Genomic DNA, 23,232 nt, shown 5'->3' with positions numbered 1-23,232 from the left:
ACGCTGTGGGAAATCAGCAGCTCTGAAGATTAAATTTGGCTTTCGTGACCTCTGCAAAGACAAATTTGTCGAGACGTGAGTTTATTACACCACTGCCGTTTCATAAGTCGGTGAAATGTGGAAGAGTGAGACGTCCCTGCAGATGATTAAAAACTGTTTTGCGGCGCATCTAGATCCGTTCTCCGAGGGACCTCGCTGCATTTCAGAGGGCAGGAGACACCGTTTTCAGAAATTAGTATTCCAGTCTAATCATGGCTTTGGTCCATGTTCTCCACCTCTGAATCATAAGAACAGATTTCATGCCGGGTGTGACCTGAAGTGCTCCCTCTATGAAAATCTGCTTTTTAGCTTCAACAAAAGAGGTCAAGTTAAACCCTTTAACACTGGGGGCCCTGTAACAGCGAAAAAACAGACGCTCTTTGAACTGTTGTAACTTGTCGACCGTTTACGCCTAGGATGTCCAAACTTTTTGCAAAGAGGGACAGAAATGACGAGGTGAAAAACCATTCAGTCTGCATTCTTTGAACGCTTGTTATTTCATTAAATGCAAATAAACCACTTACAAATATATTTTTTTCTGGAAAAGGTTTACTTTTTATTCTTTCGCCTAGAACAGAAATAGATTTAAATACAGTTTAATCAAAATGGCTGTGAATTTCTGATGTAAAGACTGGGTTGTTGCCACAAGTATACAGTGGCTTCTAACGTAATTCAGCCAATCAAGAAATTATACTCGCAGTTCTTAAAAGGTTTTGGGGTGCCGTGTATTATTGATTTTATGACAACAGCATGCAGGCCGGTAAAAATCTGAACGCAGGCCACATTTGACCCACGGTACGGACTTTAGACATCCCTGTTTTATGCAATCGATGTAATTATAACACATTCTGAAGCAGAGAAAAGCAGCTTTTGGCCTTTCCTGAATCAGCTGATCTGCATCGATTGCGTAAACTCTTTGTTATTGTAAAGTGTTGCATGTCAGCCCAAATCTGCTTTTCTCCACGTCAGAATCCAATGGATCTACATTATTAATGTAAACACTTGAAGAAATTATGTAAGAACATTAACAGTAAAGCTGAAACTCCGGTGTTAAAGGATTTACATGGAATTAACATGTGGTTTGGAAGAATAACAAAGGGGAGGGACAAATTTTCAATCCCTCAGATGGCCACTAGGGCCTCAAAAGTCAGAGTCAATTTCTATTTTTGTGGATGCAACTCAAGACACTTGAAAAACATTAACCTTTTGACATCAGAGCAGTCCCCACCAACACACATGTTCTTCGAGCTACCACAATCTGTCAACCGTTAATGCAATTACTGTATTTCCAACAGAGGAACTTAACTAATAACGTAAACGGTTGAAGAATTGCGGTGATTCAAAGAGCTAAAGCTCCATTGTTAAAGGGCAGACGTAGAAGCAAAGTGTGGTTTGGAAAAATAAAAGGGCCAAATTTTCAGTTCCTCAAATGACCACTAGGGCCCCCAAAAATTAGCCAATTTTTGTAGTTGCAACCAAAAAGAAAACACCAGAACTATCAATGCTGATGAGAAAAAACCGACACTCTTTGAACAACTGTAACTCTTTAAACATCTAAGACAGGAGATGTCCCCGATTACGCCTAAATAACGCAAGCTCTTTGATATACTGTAGATCTTTGACCATTTACGCGATTAACCGGAATCAGCTGGTTCCGACGCGGAGATAAGAGGCTTTTAATATCGGCTCCGCAACACAGTGCGAACGTAAAGTGTTGCACAATGTCACAAAGCCACTTTTCTCCATGGCTGATGTATGTCATTTGTGTAACCCTGTACAGGGTTGCGTAGCAGCGGAAGGCTGCTTTTCTCCGCTTCAGAATTACATTAATTGCATAAACTGTTCAAGAGTTACTGTAGTCGAAGGAACATCAACACTGGAGCTAAAGCTCCGGTGTTACAGGGTCAACTGTTTACGCAATTAACTACCAGTAAATCCAACAGCTTCCACTTCAAAATCGGTTGGAATCGCATTAATTGCATAAGAAGAATTAAGGTAAAACAAATGACGTCAAAAGCTAAAGTTCTGATATTAAAGAGTAATCGACTAAAAGAGCTACACCGTTTTAGAACACGCCCACCTTAAAAAAATATTACCTGATGCTAACTTTACCGTTTAATCATCCTGTTCAAACCTCTCCATCGATCTCGGTTATACGCTTGCGTTTCAATCAAAGTATCACGTGGTAAGTTTTATTTTGAAAGGATAATGAATGGAATTTACATCCAAAATTTGATGGAGGAAGGTTACACCCATCTGTCATCAGTCCGGCTTCCTACATTTATTTAAGATTCATTAAAGTTTAGTCATTTTCTACCATAACTACATTGGCAAACATCGCAGGTTTGTTTGTGTTTTGCATTATATTTATTCGATCTCAGATGTCATTAGTGATACACAGTGGCGGTTCTACCCTGAATTACTCCCCGGGCGAGACCCTCCCCAGGCGCCGCCCCCCCTCCCCCCCACCCCCCCCCAATAGTCGCAACAGAACTTTGTTTGTCTTTGTCAACTGACATGTTTTATTGTCATTGAAATTAAGAAGTGGATACAAAAGATGTGAGAATTCTGAACAGCATTATAATAGTTATCAGAACACAAAAAATAAAAGACCATAAGCATGGCAAAAATACAGTTAGCTAAGAAAATATTGAATCAAACTCAATATTAAATAAATAATATAAAATAAATATTTTAAAAACATTTATGAATTGGAAATTTAAATTGTCATGTTCTATATCGATCTCTACTTCAGAGAAGAAAAATTAGCTCATGTCTTCCGTCTTCAATCCTTTGATTGGCACATTTTTAGTTATGACCTGTTGAATTATGTTTTGTCCCCATAGATTTGCAGTAAATGGTAAATATTCATTTTTAAAACTACCTACAGATTTATGGAAATTCTATTGGCTAAACATATAACCCCACATTTGTAAAACAAATAAAAAATAAACTTCATATGCAGGCTCAAACTTAACCCCTAAATCCCCAGTTACATGTCAAAAAAACATTGTGAAAACGTTTAGGCTGCCACAAATGATTATTAAATTAATGACCGATCTCAAATTATTTGCCCCATTAGCATCTTATGGCAGCAGCAGCATGCTGTGTAACCATCACAGCTTTTTTAACATTATGAGCTAGTATACAACAGCAAAACCTTTGTGTTACAGCAGAGCAGACAGACACATGAATCATAACTAATGTTACAAGTTAAGGCAGAGCAAATTTTTAAGAATAAAATCTAAAAAAAAAAAATGACGCTATTTGCAACATTTGGGCCTACTTCAGTGTTGGTCATCGACCAAAATAAAGTTTTCATCGGCAACGTTGTTGTAGGTTGAAGGGCAGGTAGCATTAGAATTTGGAAAAGACATGCATCAAGCTGTGAGGACTTCCCGTTTTCTTTATCTCTTTTCTCCTCTTCTTCTTTTCTTTTCTTTCTAAATTGGGCACCAGATGGCTTTGACCTTTTCTTCTCCATATTTTAGATGTTTTTGGCGTTTGTTTGGCATAAATGTCCTCACGTCACGAAGAAGACATCAAGTCCGTCGACTGAACCAACTGTCACCTTAGTGACAGCATTGTTTTGTGTTGCCATTTTTTTTATTTGGGCATTTCACACAAAATTAACCCAAAAAGCAGAATATATTTTTCTACCTTTATTAAAATGTAGGTTATAGAATGTCACCTTATGACTGACTTATAAAAAGGTTTTATAAAATAGATTCAAAACCCCGCCCTTGTCCCCACCTAGCCACTTAATTTGGAAGCGTCCCACAATTGAACTGATTCCCCGCAGCCCCCCCCCCCCCCCCCCCCCCCCCCTTTCTTCACACATTTCCAGCAGGAGCGCGTGCAGCTACAGCCAGGGGCGCTGATTCGCTACATGACGGCGCAGTCGCAGTTTTTACTTTTATTTTTTTCATCAAGCCCGCGACCGTCGCCTCCCCTGAAAGATGAGCCCGCCAGGTTTTGCGCATGCGCAAACGCGGTGGCGCTCCGTGCTCCCCCCGCGCCCCCTCCCTTCTTCTTCACACACATTTGTGTCTACTTCTCAAAGACAGGAGAGCGCAGCTGCGGGGCGGCGGCGCGGCCAGGTTCAGGCTGTTACAAACTCACAAACTGTGACATAAGTAAACCAATAGTGGTGCATATAATATTTTACAAGGGCTGAGCCGCCGGTGCCGCCCCCCTTCAGTTTTCCGCCCCAGGCCACCGCCCGGACGGCCCGTGCCTAGAACCGCTACTGGTGATACAAGCACAGAAACACAGCTGTTAAATTTCACACAAATCCAGTGATTACCTGTATTTACCTAAAGGAGGAAGCTCAATTCCCTTCCTCTATTAGGAAGGATGACATCATTGATTATGTGACCTAGGAGCGAGGAAGTATGAAGGTGTAGTGGGTTGAATTATTTCATTTCGTTTAACTGTTTAACTTTGACTCGTTTGCAAGGTTTACTTGGCGTGTTGTTTGCAGATTGAAGTCAGATTATTTGCTTCTTTTTAACCTGTTTGTTTCATTTCTTCGCCTCTTTTATGGGGAGGTCCATCCATCCCCAGACATGAAAAAAGATGTTTGAAGAAAGCTTCAGGTGTCAGAAGGACGGGATGGCCTGGCTGTATACACACCTATTAAACTCAAGTAAGAACTTTGATTCTTGGCTGAAAAATAAAATTCTACCACATTCAGACACAAACACTGTATTTGTGAAAATATTTTTTAAAGTTGTTGTTCCACCGCGTAAACTGCTCCAACCAAATGAAATCAGTTCAGTGGCCAGTTTTTTTTTTTGTGATATGTACGCCACCATGTTGGAGCCAAACATCGCCACTAAGCAGTATTTGATTCAAGTTGGTCTGAGTCGACGTTTCTATGGTAACCGCTCTGGCCAATCAGGAGTAAGCTTGTTGGACGTCCACACCCCTACCCAGTGCCGGTCTTAGCTATGGGCCACACAAGCAGGTTTATACACAACTCGGCTTTCTGTCTAATTGAGGTAATGTACGTACAAAAGGTAAATTGCAAAAACTGTTCGGTTCGTCAAACGGAAAAAGGGCGAAAGGAATAAAAGCTAACAGTTAAGTGTTCCTGTTATATTTATTTTCCCCTAAATCGTTCAAGAGTGGTTGTAGGATGATATATAAAACAGTTACGTTTGCTGAATAATTCATCAACGTTAGCATGCTGGTTGTGGAAAGTTATTTCTCTTTTTCACAAACATGGGAGTTGATACTGACTCACCTTGAGGAGATGGTGGGAATAATGGAGTTCAATGAGAGCAACCCTGTTCTCGGCAACCCTGTTCTGCAGTGGGATCTCCCGGGTCTGGCTCTATGCTTAGATCTGGGGGGGTCCTTTGGTGGCATATTCTGAGTGGGGGGGTCACTGGTGTGGACAGGTCCCCAAAATATCACTTCCCCACTTCAGTACAAAGCCAAATTTCTACTTTGCATCATTTTAGTGAATCATTTTACACATTACTATGGTGTGCATATATGTGTGTGTGTGTGTGTATGTGTGTTGGAGGGGGGGGCATTGTATGTGTTTTATACATATTTTTGTGTAATGTCTTGCTTTTGGTTTTTAAAATTGAATTATGTTTTTATCTAATGCACTTTGGAGTTCGAAAAGTGCTTTTCAAATAAAATTTGATTTGATTTCTTTATTTTTTTATTTTTTTTATCATTATTTTATTTGCATTCCAATTTTCAAAGTGATGCTATAATTGTCATGATGAAAACTTTGAATTTGAAAATTTGAATGAATTATTGTGTTTATGTGCTCATGATGTCAGTGACACTGGAAGATCTTAATTTTAATGAGCTCATTGAGCATTTTTAAAAGTGTTCAAAAGTATTTGGTTTCATTTTAATGTTTCATCTTGATTTGGCTGTAATCAGCAGTAACCATGAGATATATCTGATGTATGTGTATACAATGATGTCATTGATGTCTTTACAGCATGTAAGGCCAGAAAAGTCCAAATCTGAGTTGTTTTAGTCTGTGGCCAAAGCCCGGCAACTTTCTATAAATGCATAAAGTAAATAGTTATTTATTGAATGATGCTTTGTGTCTTCAGTGTTCCTAATCAAAGGCTGATCAACTTATTTTATTGTTGCAATTCAGAGATGATTATCAAAAACGGGGGCCGTTGTTGAGCTTCGCCTTTAGTGACTCAGTACCTTTGACCGGATCTCCTACCCCTTGAAAGCTGGCTACACGAAACCTTTCAATCAAGTGTTTTTTATGTTCCCACCTGACTGACCAGCCTTCTTTGAAGGTCACATGTCAGGGGACCCGGGTCTGTCTGAACATCAGCAAACAAGCAAATCCAATTCACCTGAGAGTTTTTGTTCAGGAAGACTTTCGTAGAACTTTATGGAAAAGGAATAAGCCGCCTTGGGGCCGTTTTTTTACTCCAGAGCAACTTGTAATCGCTCGGGTCACATCGGGTCACGGAATCGCCCTGATGGAAAAGTGACACCTGCTGATGACATGAGCCGCTACTGGAATTTTACGCCCGTAGTGTGTCCTCATGTTAAGCGTGGAGTGTCCTTTCACTTTAAAAGGTTCTGAATGCAACTTATTTTTGCCTTTGTGTCTTCATCTCATAAAAGAGAAAGCTCAGCTGATGTTGAAGTGGTTTTTAAACGACTCGCGTTTGATCTCTGAAGGTTTATTCCTTGTAAAAAATATTCTCAAGACTTTTTCTGGAGTAAGTCTGACCAAAATGAGACTTTCGTTTTGAACATTTTATCCTAAAACAGGATATGTATGTTTTCTAAAGCAAACAAAACCCCTTCATTTCTGGAACTGTTCCCCCTCATCCTCTTAGGGAGTGAATGGATTTGAGGCTCCTCAACCACTATTCCAAACTGTCATTCATCCCCTTTTTCTTTGTCCTCTTGACACTTGGCCTCATGTTTTCCCCCTGTGGTCATTTAATCTGCAGCGTTATTTCTTCCTTCATGTCATTTTAATCAGAAGTTCCAAAAACTCCTGCAGCTTTTTGTTCCATTGAAGTGGCTTCAAGTCTTAAATATCTTTGCTTTAGTTCTATCTGAATGATCTGTTAAACTGAGTTTATTTGACCCCAGATGAGAAATTTCGATGCCCTTAACTCGTTCGACAAGTTTCCATAAACAGATGAGTTTAGTGAAAAAGCAGGAGGCGTGCGCGCTTCAAGCTGAATGAACGAGATAAACAAGCGAATATTTCGTGAGACAATATTTATTCACTTGAGCCATTTTTTAGAGGGATAAAGTTTTTGAGCAGCAATTGAACAAATACTTAAAAAAATAGGCGCGTTTCTGTATGTGCGCGCGCTGCGTGTTTTTGCGAGTTTCAGGAGAATTTGAAAAGATAACAATTAAATGAGAAGCTGAGACACTTGACTTGTTGGTTTGGCGCCTTTTAAAAAAATATATGAATTTATGATTTTTTTTTAGCGGAAAGAATTTTCCTGCGCACAGCTAGAGGCGAACCAGCCGCTGCGCTCTCCGCTGAGAAGGCGCATTTAAAGCGGACCTGTGCGCGTGGGGTTTCGCGCCTCTCCCCCTGCTCAGGTAAATGACCCGTGCACGTGCGGCGTCACATTCCACACGTGCCTGGTTTCCGCGCCGCACACATGTGTCGTGGGGGCGCGTGTCTGCCATGTTCAAGATCACGTGCGCGTACGTCGAGATGTGCCATCCGTGATCATCTTGACCTCCGGATCTCCTCTCATCCTCCTGAATAAATTTCGGAATGACGCAGATGAATTTGCAGTGAGCTCAAGCTACGCACGCGCCACAGCAGCTGTGCGCGCGCGGCTTTTGCGCGCTCGAAGAACAAATAAGGAATAATTAATGATGTGTGTGATAATTTATGCTTCTTTGGGGAGCAGAGGGCTGTGGAAGTCCGCGCGCGGTCATTTCGTGTGACATTTCCCCGCTGTTTTGCGCTCTTTACCTTATAAGGAAAGACAGTCGTCCCTCCCTGTAATAGGCCGAGCTGCAGGAGCCCTGCGTTAACCCTTTCTCTGCTGTATTTTATTTGGTCCCGCTCTGCAAAAACACGCAAGCCAGCTCCGCTTTGCCGTTTTTAATGAACACACGCATATTTATCCATCTGGTGCTGTAGAAATAAATGATTCACATTCCCAAACTGTTTAAACATCTGGGTAAAGATGAGAGCACTGTTTAGGTTTTCCAACCGTTTTGGATCCGGTTGGTTCTGGGGGGGTTTCTTTGGCCTTCCCACCGGTACCAGCTGCCTCGTGCTCACCGTCTGCGGTGTCAAAACCCGTCCGAAATCGGACCATCTTCCTTACATTCGAACAATGGGGTGGATGTCATCTCTTTGTGTGACCTTGACTGTCATGTGGAGGCTAGCTCAGAGGAACAGGCTTAAAGCCTCAGAACCTCACTGACCCGTGCTGGTGGGTTCTCCTCGAGTGGATCTGTTTCCACCCGCGGCGGGGAAGGCCTCTGCGGTGGCGGTGATCCATCAATGTCAACCCGACCCTGGCCTTGATGAGGGCCGGGCCTGCTCCTCACCCTCTTGAGGGAGCGTTGTAACCCACAGCTTGAGTGAACTCGTATTTAGAGCGTCTACCTCCTAAAATAGCCCACATTTGATAGGTCTGCGCATGTTGAGCGGATTAAAATATACCGCAGTCTGTGGATGTGATGCAACTCGGATTAAACTGCGGGCCTACCAAGCTGCCAAACACGGGTTAGTGAGGGCTCATTCGTGCTGACACGGTTTGGAATAAAAACAAATCAGCATTCTAGCAGCGGTTGTCCGGCTTCACATCCATCCACGCGAACGAGGGATGTTGCGTTCAGGAACCCCGCTAAACTCGTATTTTGCAGTTCTTTGTGGACATGGCTGAAGCGTGACTGCGTGAGATAAAACTGCGCCGTTTTGCGCACAGAGCGAACCGTATGCGGTCTTAAGGAGAACCTTAATAAGATGTAGCGTGTAGATAAACTGACCTGTGTTGAAATTGACAGCTGCCAAGACTCAAAAATAGTAAAATATAAAATAAATATGTGGGTTGGAATTTGTGTATTTCAAACAATCAGATTAATAATAATAAAACTGTACTGTTGCTAAAAAGAAAAACAGGAAACTTACAATAACACACATATAAAGGGACGTAGACACACAATAAACTATACACTATACAATGCATATCCTAAGATCCATTAGAATGCATAAATTATATAATTAAAAAAAGGGCAAAATGATCCACAACCATAAAAATGTTTTCAGAAGAAAGTCCAATGAGACAGAATTACAACTACAACAACAAAACACACAAAAAAGTTTCTATCAGAAAGATTTGTTGATGTTTTTTAATCCTTTTTTTTAATTAATTTTCATTGAAACACATCTGAACAGTGATTGCATTTGCAAAGATTTGCAAAATGAAGCAGGAGTTCCGCAGGGATCAATGCTAGGTCCACAATCGATTAATTTTTCAATAATCAAACAAAGCTGCTGTTCAAATGTATGCAGATGATATGATGATGTCTTCACAGAAGAGGTTTAAATTAATTGGGAGAAACTAAGTCCTGCTCCAATAGTCATGCATATCTTAAGAAAAAGAAGTTTAAAGATACTTTACCTCCTAAAGTTTGTTGTATATTGTATACCAAAAACAGTAACGTTTCATAGCCATACTCAATTTTTTTAATCATTTGTAAGAAAAACACATGTCCTCCAACAACATCGTTTCAGTATGATCGAACCTGCTAAGTTCTGTTGGAAATGATGGGACAATTGTTTTCCAAACAGGAATATCTGCAAAAAAAAGAATCCAAAGCACTTTTCAGGAGCCGTGCAATTGTAATAAGCAGCAGATGGAATGTTTTGGAAAACAATCCAAATCTGTCACTTTTTAAAAACAGATGATCAAGAAATGCTTATGAGGACATCAAATGCTTAAGTTTCAGTGTACATTATAAGTGGATATATTAGCCAGCCACTTCTACTGAACTTCAGACTTGACCCAATACGTGGTAACAACCAATGTGGAGCTGTTTTGTTCAAACTAAAATGTCCAAATGACTTAATATCATGAAGATGAAACTGAAACATCTTCTGATCGACTGTAAATGGACAAAAGAAATTAGAACAAAATGAACAGTGTTGGTTTTAATGTACATGTCAGTAATTGTTCTACACAGTAATGGACGGACTGCTCACAGAGAAACCCTCAGACACTAAAAGAGGGTTATTCTGGTTGATAATGAATACACACATTAAACGAAGATCTAAAGTTATCTTGAACCAAGAAACGATTCACAGTGACTCTGTTTTTAAGAAAATTATTGCAGATCTGAGGAGGCGAAAAACAATCTCAATATAGAATGGAAGCTCACTCCTAGGATCTTTTAAATATGTGAACATGTATTTTCTTGTTTGAATAGTTGAAATTGTTTTCCTTTTTGTATATTAAAAGTGCATTTATGCACCTGTGTAATCTTGCTGGCTATTATTTGTGTTTAAAGTGATTCAAACTCAATAACATTTCTTAAACACGGCAACAACTAACCCAGACTCAACAATGAGTTTGCTCTATCAAGAAGGGTAACGACAAGTGCTTTACATCAGGCAGTGATGGAAACTCATTCCATAAGGGTGTCAACACTGTTCTTGAGCTAAGCTGAAGGCCACATGAAGTTTGGAGGACTCTAATGGTTAAGTCTGCAGAAAGTTGCTGCCTCTGATGATCAGCTCCATCAGTTTATTTAGTCTGTGGCTTCGTACTCCGAAGGCCCAAAGCGCTTTACAGCCAAAGTCTCATTCAGCCATGCGCACACACACACACGTTCACGCAGTTCTGCTGCCTAACACTGGTGCCGACCTACAACCAGCAGGATCGATGTGGGGTTTAGTGACTTGCCCAATAAGGACATTTCCACATGTGGATGGGCAAGGTTTCCCACCTTGCACATTACTGTATGGGTGATAAAACACCTTTGGTGATATACAGTAGTATGTTCAGGGCATCAAGCTGTACTATTTTACAGGTATATGTGGGTTCATTTTTCTTTTAAAATCTGTTGATTACATGGCTACTATTGACATAATCCTGTTCACACCAAGCATGTGATGTGTGTTCAAGAACCTTAAGGTGGGTTGAGTAATTTAGCCCACGGTGTTCACAGTGGACAAGCAAGGAGGGGATTCTTCTTCTTTTTCTTTTGCTACAGTTTGCTAGCGCATGTCCGCCACCAATCGGAAGAGAATTGGTGTAAACTGTCAAAGTGGTGCAAATCTCGTGAATCTCGGTCCGGACTTTTTTTCACAGCTCTATTCCCATATAATGGATGAAAAATCTATAATTCCATCCAGGTATAATCCCCAATTATTAATTTGTGCAGCACGATAAATTTTGAAATGGTTGGCAATTCCGGGACGGCATCCATACGTCACATATTGATTCCCTGATTGGTCAACGTTTGACCTAGTTTAACTTTCAGCGTGTGTTCAAAGGCCATATGTTTTTTTCTGTAGAGCCAGACAACTGTCAAAGAAACTTGAGTAGCGACACGTGAACACAGGAGTAATGAAACGTGGAAAACTGAAACGCACGTTTATAGAGACTTTTCTTCAGAAGTGACTCAATGCAAATTTATAGCAAATATTTAAGTGGCTTGAGTACCAACTGAGGGATGGGTTTCTTGTCTCTGAGTGTATAATGGGTTGGAAAATCCTGAATCTTAAGTCCCACTTCAATAATCTTTAGATCTATTTTAACCCCTTAAAGCTTATGGATGCAAATATGCATCAAACCACTTTGGGTCCAAAAATTACTGTAATTTAGCATCTACATACAAGCAAAACATTAGAGAGTTGTTTTTTTTTTTAGCTGGAAATAAATTCAGGAATTAAGGGGTTAAAAGCTTTCATAGCTGTCTTTTAATTATGATTATGACATTTTAGGCATTTTTTTGTTTTAAAAACAGCTTTTTTCTTGGTCATCAGAAGACGTTTGGCTCTGAGTTGTGAGCAGGACCGTTGGTGAAGAGTAAGCCTTCCTCATTTTCCAATCGTCGCTTTGTTTACATTCTCTCGCACTAGCTTACAGCCCCTAACAACCCCAAGTTAACATTAGCCGTGCAACAAATATGGCGTGCAACATCAGAGCTATCCGGAGCTGTGACATGGCGGCTCAGACGAGAAAAACAAAGACGTGCGTGGATCTATTTGTCTGAAAATGGATGCATTGGAATGAAGTGGAGCAGGGAGTGTGTGACTTGCTCTTGTAGCTTCTACGTCACTGCTATATGCTTTTACGACGGCATTTTCTTCATTTGCTCCTGACTCAGAAGAATTTGAATAAAAAAATACTCAAAAATGCAATTTGAGATTAACTATCTTTATTAATTCTCCTCCATCACCAGAAAAAAATGCTACAAGAACATTTTAAAACAACAACAGCAAAAAGCAATTTTCATCGGAGTTGGTCTCTGAATCTAAGTGCAGCGGCTGGAGATCCTTTTGAAAGTCGTGATTCCGTTTTCTCCGACAGCCTTGAAAGCAGCACAAGACCTAGCCCCGCCCCCGCGACCTCCCTCTTCGTAAGACGTCACACCGACGGTTATTTGCATGAAGTGCTTTCTGGCTGCAGCTCCAACTCGCTTTCCTGAGCGACTCCGTCAAAAGGGGAGCAGCGGGGAACGTCGGGAGGCGGAGGGTTCGAGTTTCTGCACCGGAGGAGGAGGCGGAACGGAGGAGACAACGGGAGCAAGGCTGGAATAAATACAGAAAACAGAGGAAGAAAATGGAGCTACCCGCCGCGGGAGAGCACGTCTTTGCGGTGGAGAGCATCGAGAAGAAGCGCAGCAGGAAGGTCGGTCACACACTCACTGACATCTCCTCCGCGCGCGCTCCTCCTCGCCCTCCTTCAAGAAGGGAGTAACGCGTTTGTCTTCCACAGGGAAGAGTCGAGTACCTGGTCAAGTGGAGGGGATGGTCCCCGAGGTAAGAACCTCTGCACGGGTACAGCGGTGACACTCGCAACACGCGTGCGCGAGGGAATGTCAGCATTGTTGTGGGCGCGCTCTCTCTCTTTCTCTCTCTCTCTCTCTCTCTCTCTGGCGCGTGCTTGGTCTCGGTGATGGATGTGGTTTTACGATGTTTGCGATTCTCCCAAGCTGCCAATTAAAAAAGGACACGTCTATAATTGAACGTTGTGTGTCGGGGCGGCCCGTGGGTGTGGAGGCGCCCCCCTCCCCCCCTTAATGCACCACATGAAAGTTTACGTTGGGGGGGGGGGGTTAACAAACCATGTCATTGCCTGTTCTCTGTGCATAGATACAACACATGGGAACCGGAGGAAAACATCCTGGATCCAAGGCTGCTGGATGCTTTCCAGGACCGGTAAGAATAACATCTCTCCATGTTTTCTGGATTATTTGGTAAAAATGAAAACTTCATTTAAAAACAGACGCAGGGTTTTGCGACCCAGCCAGCAGCTGTGTGACAGCAGATCAACACGGTGACATTCCATCCATGCAGCGTTAATAAGCACATCTGCGAAACGCCGGGCAACAGATTTCCTTTCCAGCCGAAAACTTCCTGAAGATCATGTGGCGGCAGATTGGTGTCAGATTCTGCGCTCGCCTCCTTCGTGACGCAATGGAAGCGCCAGAGGACAACAAACAAGCGCAGGGACGAAGTCTGGAAACAAAAACAGGGTTTTGGTTACCTGGTGACAGCTGGGCCGGGCCCCAGCCCCTCCGTGTGCTCACCCCGGATTAGAGAAAGCGGCCGTTCTGAACCTCTGCGAGTTCTGGGGTAATTGCTGCCGGGGAGGGGGGGGGGAGCGTAATTGAATTTCTCAAATGTGTTTAAACTGTCACTGGTTTTTCTCTGAGACCCCCACCACCACCTTTTCAGGCTGCGGGTCGCACAGTATCCGCAAAACACAGGCAAACTCTCTGTTTCTGTTTTCTCAATAATCTCTGTCCCTCTCTAAGGGGGGGGGGCTTTATTGAAACTAATTGCAAACCTCCCCGGGGGGAGCCGAATCGTCTGAACGGCAAGCTATGAAAATACGGCGAGTCGTCATTGTAATTCGATGTGAGGGGAGGCTGGTGGGGGGTGGAATCTGACAGCAGCGCTGTCCGTGGTGTTGAGTTACCGCCGCAGAGACTCACTGGAGGAAACTCTGGGAGGGTGGCAGCCCCAGCCTCATTTTTAGCCGTTGTGGTTGGGGAGATGCAACAGGAAGTGCAACACTGTGTTGCCATAGTGCCACTCTGATTTGCTGCTGTCCTCCTCTCCCGCAGGGAACGTCAGGAGCAGCTGATGGGATACCGCAAGAGGGGCCCCAAGCCCAAACACCTCCTGCTGCAGGTGAGGGATTGCCAAATAATCCAGGATTATCAGAGAGACGGTCAGGATTGTGCGGCTTTTTGGGTGTCCCGAAGTCACACTTCCAGATAAATTGTTGCATCAATCAAGTACTTAAAAGGCAGAGGCCCCCCCCTATCAGAGCGGGGCTTTTGTTCCTCTCAGGAGGGTGTTAGTCCTAACACTTTTGATGGAGTCAATGATGGGACACAAAGCAGCCGGTGGCATTCCTGCGAGCTGAGGTCACTGCAGGAGACGGCCGCTCTGGTGGCCCGACGAGCTGCAGGAGAACCGTGTGGACATGAACTTGACCTCAGCGCTTTTTTGTTTCAGCCTGACGGAGTCATGAATAACCCCCCCGCCCCTCAGAAGTAGCCTCTTTTTTTTGCAGTTTTTTTTTTTTTTTGCGAGTGCAGCCATCGCCCGAATGTCTGAGCCGAGCCTGTGCTCTTGTCTCCACAGGTGCCTTCTTTTGCCCGGAGGTCCAACGTCCTGGCGGACCTTCAGGAGGCGTCCCTGGAGGACGACGGCCGTCAGAAGTCCGGCCCCATCCAGACGCTCCTCCCCCAGGCTCAGCAGCAGTACCAGCTCAACAGCAAGAAGCACCACCAGTACCAGCCTTTGTGCCGGGAGGCCGAGCAGCAAACCAACGGCAAGAAGTTCTACTATCAGCTCAACAGCAAGAAGCACCACCACTACCAGCCGGACCTGAAGATCCATGAGCCGGTGTTCGCCAAGCCGCTGGAGGTCAAAGCTCCAGAGCTGGCCAGCAAGGGGTACAACCTGCCCCCGGTGCTGCAGCAGAAGTGGGTCCGGGACAAAGACTCTGGCTGTCTGACCAAAGTGAAGGATATAACCATGGAGCTGAAGAAACTTCCCGCCGACCTCAACGGGCTCAAGGGGTCGGACAAAGTGAAAACGAAGGAGGAGTCTTCGGCGAACGGCGGCGGCAAGCTGAAGATCGTGAAGAACAAAAACAAGAACGGCCGCATCGTCATCGTCATGAGCAAGTACATGGAAAACGGGATGCAGACGGCTAAGATCAAAAACGGGGATTGTGAGGGGGCTGGGAAGCCGGCGGAGGGGCTGGAGGGGGGGATGGAGAAACACCTGGAGAAGATGAAGCTCGTCAAGAAGCTGGGCCTCATGAACGGATTTCCCAAACCGCCCAAAGACAAGCCGATCGTTCTGTGTTCGGGATTCAGAGCGGAGAGCAGCCCCAAAGAAAAGGAGACGTCCGCTCAAATCCAGCTCGCCCTGACAGAGCAGGATAAGCATGATGGGGTCAGAGGTCAGGAGGAGCTTCCACAGGATCATCCTTTACAACTGACAGGCAAGCCTAATCTGCTCTCACTGCCTTTGGAAGGGAGAGCCCCCTCCTCACCGCTGGATACAAGGGGAAGCTGTCAGGGACTAAAGCGACACCTCTCTGATGCAGATGGGGAGGAACACAACCCCAGCAAGCGCTTTCTCAGCTGCCGGACCCTCAGCACTCCCAGCGCCGCTCCGTCCCCCGACCGAACCGGGGCGGCGGGGGTCAGCAGCCTGCGGGACTGCGGCTACGCAGAGCAGGAGGAACCCATCGATTTGAGGATCGTCAAGCCGAGGCCCTCAGCCGCGGCCGAGCCGCCGGAACGTCCTCAGGACGACAGTCGGACAGAAACCCCGGCTCTGCCCCAACCTCTGGAGCCGGCAGAGGACAAGGCCGGGTCAGAGTCTGAGCTGGAGTCCAGAAAGGAGGACGCGTTCCCTTCGTTCCAGCCGTTCCTGGGGAATATAATCATCACAGACATCACGGCGAACTGCCTGACCGTCACGTTCAAGGAATACGTCACGACATAGCAGCGTGACGGGCTGTAGAAATGTGCATAGAATATCTATATATTTGTATTTTTCAATGCTTGAATGTACAAATAAACTCCTGACGTTTTCATTTTTGTACAGTTCAGATTTTAGAGAAAAGTCTCTTTTATTGCTTTTTTTGTTTGTATATTTCTACCTAAAAGTTCCTCCTGTTGATCAGTAGTCACATGCAGTACGTTCGGCTTCTTCAAACCGTTTCCACGTTTGCTCAAACTTTAAACAAATTTGCACTTTTGTAAATAAGTGATGTCACAGACATCCACACATCAGGAACCTTTAAAGGGGAAACTTCTTTTGAGTTATGATGAACTGTAAGAATGGCAGTGAGGCTGTTAACTGAAGCACCTTTCCTGCCAGTAAAATGTTGACTTTTTTTTGTGGAAGCTCATTCATGGCTGCTCTCCTCTCTCCGGTTCTTCTGTCTGTTCTGCAGCAGCTCCATGACGTCTGCAGAGATTAAGCTGATCAGAAATAAGGCTGCAATAAATATGTATTAAGAGCACGTTTGTTTGTTTTTTAATGTCCTACAGTTCTGAAGGCATCGCCTTGTGAGGTTAAAGGCTGCGCGGAAAAGAAGCGTGCTTACGAAAGCGAAACCCTTTTCGCAACATTAAAATGCTTTGCAGATGACCTGTCGCAGAAATGCTGAGCATCCAAAAAGGAAGAGGGCAGCACCCATAATAATCTGTTAAAGGTTGTCATGACCGCAGAGGCTAATTCTGTCCTTTGCTCTATTTGTGGTTCAGTCTGGGAATACGAAAGGAGCCTGGAGTGTCTGCTGATCATGAAAATGTTTGGTTTTTATGGATAGACACTCGTTTGTGCTCATTGGATTTTAACCCTTGTGTTATCCTAGGCATTTTAACATTGGGAGTTGGGTCATCTAGACCCACTAGACAGTGCTCTGAACCTTTTTTCTTCACCTTCATCCACCTTTGTCATGGTAGGGAGAACACGTCAATTTAAGGCTGGGGTCATCTAAGATAGCACAAGGGTTAAAAGATCTGCTGACTTAAGACCCACTCCGATAAATATTGTTTTTCTGACATTTTTCTGATGGAGGACATATAGAAAATTAAAATTGAAATTGCATTTCTGAGTTTGTCTTTATTCAAATCATTGGGAATCGGGAGCAGACAAAAAAGATATTGTTACTACGGCAAGCCACAGGCTTCCTCCTCCGCTCTGTTCCGATGCATCCGCCTTCTACGTCCGTGCTGACTCAAAACTGTACAACTTGAAAGCTCCAATGTCGCTCGTCATGTCCGTTGGTAATGTTAGGTTTGGTGAGCGTGAGGGACTGTTTCTACACAATCTGCAACAGCTGTCTGATCCGGTCCCCGCGAGCACAAAATGCGTTCACCTCCACTAAAGCATTTTAGGGCTGTTTGCAGGGCTGGACAGTCGTGAAGGAGGCAGAACTGTCGGCAAATGTAACCAGGAGCTGATCCTTTTTTTACATGTTTTAATCGTTTAGCAATGAATTACAAGGTTTACAAACTTGGAACAACAAACAAAAAAATATACAAATTACGGGAACAAAGTGACGTAATGTCCACACATGTAAGGTAGCAGGAGATGGATGATGGGAAGTAGAGCAGGCTTACTATGTGCCACATCTCAGAGGCAAATTTTGAATGAACTACAGCCGCTCTGCAGAAACTATGTCCTAGAAAATGACATTTTTTATTAAATTTGTGGCTAAAAACAGCATACAAATATTTAAAAGACTACTGAAAAAGTTTTTAAAACAGATCAAAAGATGATCAGAGTGGGATTTGAGGCAGGAATATGTGGTCTTTGAAGGTTCCAGGTCTGAGGAAGTTGGACATCCAGCAGCTGCTCCTGTCGGGTGTCTGAGATCCAGCAGCTGTTTTCTTTTGACCTGCCGGTTCTGCTCCATTGACCTGACGCTTCTCCATGCTTCCGAAGAGGGTCGGGACGGATGTGAGCAGCGCTCACTTCCGCCGACCATGCTTTTGGAGCGCGTGGCTAATAAAATGGACGCGCACGCGCGCTCTACCGCCGACAGTTCTCAGGTTCAAGGAGCGGCCTTATCGCTTCGTGGAGCCCCTGGCGGCGCATGCGCCGTTCTTTTCCAAAAGTTGTAAAACTCCACTTTTGTTGCTGTTGGTCACATTTTGTCACCTGAAGGGTAAATTGTGTGTTTTGGGGGGGGCTGTTTGGAGAAATTCTAGTGGAACCCGGAGTCATAGGTCTGCGCGAGGAGCAAATTTGTCGCCCTGGATCCCAAATTATGTAAAAACAACAGGATTTGAGTTTTTTTTTTTGGTTTACAGGTTTCAGTTATGAAACAGAAACAATTTTGTTTAATTTAATGTTTCTAACATTCTTTAATGAAAAAAAATGACTGTTTTTGAGGCCTTCAGTGAAATGTTCGCCTGGAGAGCGCGAGCTCCCACAAGGCCTCCTCGGGCGCAGAGAGGCACCCGTCTACCCTTCAGTGGTTCTAATTCCTGTAAGACTTTCTGCGTGGTTGGTTACTGGTATGCGGAGATGCGTGTTTTCTTAATTATTTCTGGGTGGACTGTTGCAGCCAAACGGGAAGTGTTCGACGAAGACGCATGTTTGCTACAAGATAATTTGCAGAATTCTCATGCAAGATGACTCATCAGACAAGACATGTAATATCTGAGTGAGACTGCGCAAACCGGCTTATTAGGAGTTCATGTCTAGCCAGATTTGAAACAAGAATAGAAATCCAAAAACATGAACGCCACATCTGTATAAACCACATAAAAACGGATCGGGTTGTCTGGACGCGCAACCATCATCGCTTTCTAGCTGATTTCAACGTTGCTGTATTTTCCGTAGAACCGAATCTGGGCTTAAAATCGGCTATTTTGTTTGTGCCGCCACCGGGAACCAGTGTCTTGCCCGGATACAAGCCGACCAATGGCGACTGGACGCGGCGGCGGTGCTGCACTGCAGACGCGCCGAGACCAATCGCATCCAGCGGCGGAGCTGCGCCCATGCGGCTTCTTTTTCTTAGTCCAAATTATGTTCACGTGCCCAAAAACGTCCAAGGACAAAACTAAACAACAGTCCACAGAAAACGTGAAACATTCCCACATGAAATTTCCATTCGACCATCTCCTGGAATCATTTTTACATCTGACGGGAATGTAAAAACGAAAAATCTGCTCTTTGTTTTTGAAATAATTAAAAACTTGAATGGGCTATGCCGCTGATTGAGGTGTGGTGTGACTTTAACCCGAGAAAACCCTTATCAGAATTAATCCGCACAAACTGGCGAAGAAAAACAGAAAAAAGACGTTTTCTGGCGATTTTTTTTCCCTTTTAATAAAAAATCTGCCAATTGACACCTGAAATTTAAACATGAAACGGAACCTTTTGGAGCTGAAACATATAATCCTCTGCAGTAACGTTTTTCTTTTTTTATTTCTTTTTTAATTTGCATTTAAACCAATAAGCCCCTTGAAATTGTGACATTTATTTTAATAAATCGAGGACCGTCAATGGTGCTTTAGATTATGAGGGGGAGACGGCTTCATCAGTTTCAGTTTGGGGGCAATTGGTGTGAATTTTCAAAAGTTGTATTTGTTGCGCAGAATTTAAGTCATTTGTGTTGCGCATTATTTTTGCGCAAAGCTCGTGTTTCGGCGCAGTAAAAAATACATCTGGGGTAACATTTTTTTTTCTTGGTCCTGCAAGCGAAGCAGCTTTTAATTTTAATTTTGTTTTAATTTAGGGCCAAAGAATGCGCCTATAAACTAATATTTTTGTTATTAATATCATAATATTATTATCCATGTTTTGTTGTTTTTTCACAAACTACTATTTTATTACTGTGTATTTTTCTGGATTATGCGCCACGCGCGCAACAAGGCTGTGGCCCAACATAAAATATAGAGTATAAATTATAGAACACTGTCGCAGAATATGCTTTGAAAAGTGTTTCATTTGGCTATAATTAACATGTTTTTGTTTAAAAAAAAAAGTATTACATATTAAAAGTAAATATAAAATGTGGGTATTTGCTTTTATGAAACTCGTTTAAATGCTGATTCATTCTAGTTTGTTTTTGTTATGTTTATGAACCTATACCGTCGTGTTCTAAAAACCCTTTTTTTAGGTCTCCGTATTTGGATAAAACATATTTAGCGTTTCACCTGAAGATGAATCAGTAAAGTCTAACAGGATTAAACCAAAGACGCGTTTTTATTTTTCATGATTTTAACTACAAATATCTTACAGCGCGGCACATTACAGAGCTGTTTAACGAATGAGAATTGTTTTCATTTGAATTAAAATTGTCTAAATTATCCTGAAAGAATTACAACAGTATTTTTAATTGACATATTTGTACTTGTTTTACGGCTTTAACGCATAAATGTTTTGTATTATTACTTGACTGCAGTTATTTTTTCTTTTGCTTTCATGTCCGCACGTGCATGTATTTTTGTACGCATCACATTAATTACACGATTTAAAAAAACACACTTATATTAAATAAATAAATCTCCCCTCTTTACGTACGTAAGCTCCTCCCTAACCTAGCAACCCGATATCACGTAGCAACAGCTCGTCCAATGGGCGTTCTCCTCGAGGTTCCACCGACTGCCGTTTCTAGGCAACACAGTAAAACTGCGCTGACGTCCATTCTGTAAGGAGTATTATGGTCTGCCGGGAATTCAGAATGGCTGGGACGGGTAAAGGGAAGGGGAGGGGAGGGGGGGTGATATCTGCTTAGCTAGCGCTGAGCGAGCTAACGGTAGGTAGCACTGGAGTAAACATGGAGCTGTCTGCCGTCGGGGAGAGGGTGTTCGCCGCCGAGTCGATCATTAAACGCCGGATAAGGAAGGTAGGCGGCCGTCAGCAGACCTCCATGATGTCCGCGTCATTTTAACCAAACCGCCGCTATGTTTCCGAGCGAGCTAACGAAGTGTTTTTTCTGTTTCTGGTGGCATTTTCAGGGTCGCATCGAATATCTTGTCAAATGGAAAGGATGGTCTCCCAAGTAAGTCCATCCCCGTCACACTGTGGCACGGTTTTAAAACCGCGCTGGCTCACTTTACTCGGCGAAGCATCGAGGGTAAAGAGGCTCGCGGAGGTTTTTTTTTTATTTTGTTTGTTGTTGTTTTTTTTTTAGCTCGCGGGCTAACTAACGCCGCGCTGTCTGCTCGACTGACTTCATGTTCTGCTCCGCAGGTACAGCACTTGGGAGCCGGAGGAGAATATTTTGGACTCCCGCCTGTTTGCCGCGTTCGAACAGAGGTGACACGCGTGGGGGCGAGCGTGTGTGTGGGGGAAAGTGTGCACTTTGCTCCCGTGGCGCTTGAACATGATTGTGTGTTTTCCCGCAGGGAGCGAGAAAGGGAGCTGTATGGGCCCAAAAAGAGAGGACCGAAACCCAAAACGTTTCTACTCAAGGTGAGTCAAACTTAGACGTGTTTTTCTTTTTCTTTCACGTGTTTTCCGTCATGAGACAACGTGTCAGAGCTATATTTAGTCTGTTTTGGTTTCCCAGGCCTGTATTTATCTGTGTAATCGGTGTGTAAGTCCTTCAGCTCATGGTTAAATCTGTCACCGCCTGGCCTCCTGGCTGATTATAACACAACAATCCTTTTTACAAAGCACTAACACTGTTTATGTTTACAGGCGCATGCCAAAGACAAAGCCAGGTCCTATGACTTCAGGAGCGAGGAGGTCCGAGGGATCCACTTCCCGACTGCGGAGCCGGTCGTCACCCCGAGAGCCCGAGAGGGCCTGAGAGCCGTGGTTCCTACCATCTTCCCCCCGAGCGCCGTCAACCGCGGCGAAAGCGTCTGCTTGCCGTCACTTCAGCAGCACAGCTCCGTTAGCCTCGTCCACACGCCCAAAAAACGGGGGCCCAAGCCCCGCTTTAGTGACCCCCAGCTGCTCAAGAGGAGGCCGGAGGACCAGGCCAGCCCTGGATCGCATAAATTCACCAAGATCCAGGGTGGGGAGGAGGCGAGTCAGGTCAGCGTGGGTCACAGACACTCAGAGAACCTCGGTCACGGCTATAAACACCACCATCACCACCACCACCACCACTCGCAGAGCCATGGCGGTTGCAGCGGGAGCTTCCACAAACATCTCCACAGAACCAACCCAGACACTCACAGGACTAAGATCAGCTCCGGTTACTTGGCTCCCGCTCACTTCAAGCACCACTCCACGGCGGCGCCTCCTGCTGCGCCTCCCCCCGTGGAAAAGCCTTACTTTATGGACAGGCCCTCACCGACCCGGCTGGACGACGACTTCGACGAGGTGACGTGGAGGCCGTGTCTCAGCAACGTGGAAAAGGTCCTGGTGACGGACGTGACCTCCAACTTCCTGACGGTCACCATCAAGGAGAGCAGCACGTCCAAAGGCTTCTTCAAGGAGAAGAGATGATCGCCGAGTCGTGCCTGAACGCCACGCTCCCTGTCGCTGCGACCTTTTCAGTTTCATTATGAAGCAACCTTTTGTATGTGATGTGTAAATGACAGAGCGTGTATATTTTAAAGTGGAACCTCTATTTAATGTTTTGACCAAATGAAGTCCGTTTCATCTGTGAACTCGAGTCACATGTCTGTACAGCTGCTGCTGAATATATTATCTCACAACTAGAACTAACTAGAATGTATATTCCCAAAAATAATATTGTGTGCTCAAAGCATCATAAAAAAGCAAAGCTTACATTTTATTATAATTAAATTAGGTCCTGTTCACTTCAAAAGGACAAAAAAAAATTCTGCTCAAGCACTTTGAATTTAAGAGTATTAAAAGAGATGAAGGCTGTTGTGAAATTCTGTGATGAATAACAAAAACGAATGTGTTTAATTCACATCTAAAGTTTGTTTTCATTGACTTTCTATTCGACTTTTTCATAGAAACGGGATGTAACAAGAAAACGATTCAGCTTTTCAATAAATCGGAAATTCTCATTTTTGTCTCATTTATATTTTCATGTCAGTTTTTTT

At 43.9% G+C, this 23,232-nt stretch overlaps 2 protein-coding genes and 1 long non-coding RNA gene across 3 annotated transcripts; 2 read left to right on the top strand and 1 right to left on the bottom strand.

Moving 5' to 3' along the window:
- Positions 1–12,403: 12,403 nt before the first annotated feature.
- Positions 12,404–13,035, bottom strand: LOC110016499. The gene is made up of 2 exons (XR_002291808.2): positions 12,911–13,035; positions 12,404–12,793 (listed from the first exon to the last, which is right to left on the bottom strand). It is a non-coding gene; the product is annotated as an uncharacterized LOC110016499 (long non-coding RNA).
- Positions 12,687–16,763, top strand: cbx4 (chromobox 4). Its single transcript, XM_004065639.3, has 5 exons — positions 12,687–12,893; positions 12,981–13,024; positions 13,358–13,423; positions 14,335–14,401; positions 14,861–16,763. The coding sequence occupies exons 1-5, from the start codon at positions 12,825–12,827 to the stop codon at positions 16,238–16,240; spliced, it is 1,626 nt and encodes a 541-aa protein (XP_004065687.1). The 5' UTR covers positions 12,687–12,824; the 3' UTR covers positions 16,241–16,763.
- Positions 16,764–20,958: 4,195 nt separating this feature from the next.
- cbx8 (chromobox 8) lies at positions 20,959–23,196 on the top strand. Its single transcript, XM_004065638.4, has 5 exons — positions 20,959–21,107; positions 21,220–21,263; positions 21,455–21,520; positions 21,610–21,676; positions 21,905–23,196. Exons 1-5 carry the CDS (start codon positions 21,039–21,041, stop codon positions 22,661–22,663), a joined length of 1,005 nt encoding a protein of 334 aa, XP_004065686.1. The 5' UTR covers positions 20,959–21,038; the 3' UTR covers positions 22,664–23,196.
- The last annotated feature ends 36 nt before the right edge of the window (positions 23,197–23,232 follow it).

The sequence above is a fragment of the Oryzias latipes genome, chromosome 1, assembly GCF_002234675.1.
Source record: "Oryzias latipes chromosome 1, ASM223467v1".
In the NCBI taxonomy this organism is placed as follows: domain Eukaryota; kingdom Metazoa; phylum Chordata; class Actinopteri; order Beloniformes; family Adrianichthyidae; genus Oryzias; species Oryzias latipes.
This window is presented reverse-complemented; position numbering and strand designations above follow the sequence as displayed.

Coding starts and splice junctions, on each gene's coding strand:
- cbx4 (XM_004065639.3), top strand. CDS start 12,825: ATGGAGCTACCCGCCGCGGGAGAGCACGTCTTTGCGGTGGAGAGCATC. Junction 13,025..13,357: donor TGGAGGGGATGGTCCCCGAG/GTAAGAACCTCT, acceptor CTCTGTGCATAG/ATACAACACATGGGAACCGG. Junction 13,424..14,334: donor CTGGATGCTTTCCAGGACCG/GTAAGAATAACA, acceptor CCTCTCCCGCAG/GGAACGTCAGGAGCAGCTGA.
- cbx8 (XM_004065638.4), top strand. CDS start 21,039: ATGGAGCTGTCTGCCGTCGGGGAGAGGGTGTTCGCCGCCGAGTCGATC. Junction 21,264..21,454: donor TGGAAAGGATGGTCTCCCAA/GTAAGTCCATCC, acceptor TCTGCTCCGCAG/GTACAGCACTTGGGAGCCGG. Junction 21,521..21,609: donor TTTGCCGCGTTCGAACAGAG/GTGACACGCGTG, acceptor GTTTTCCCGCAG/GGAGCGAGAAAGGGAGCTGT.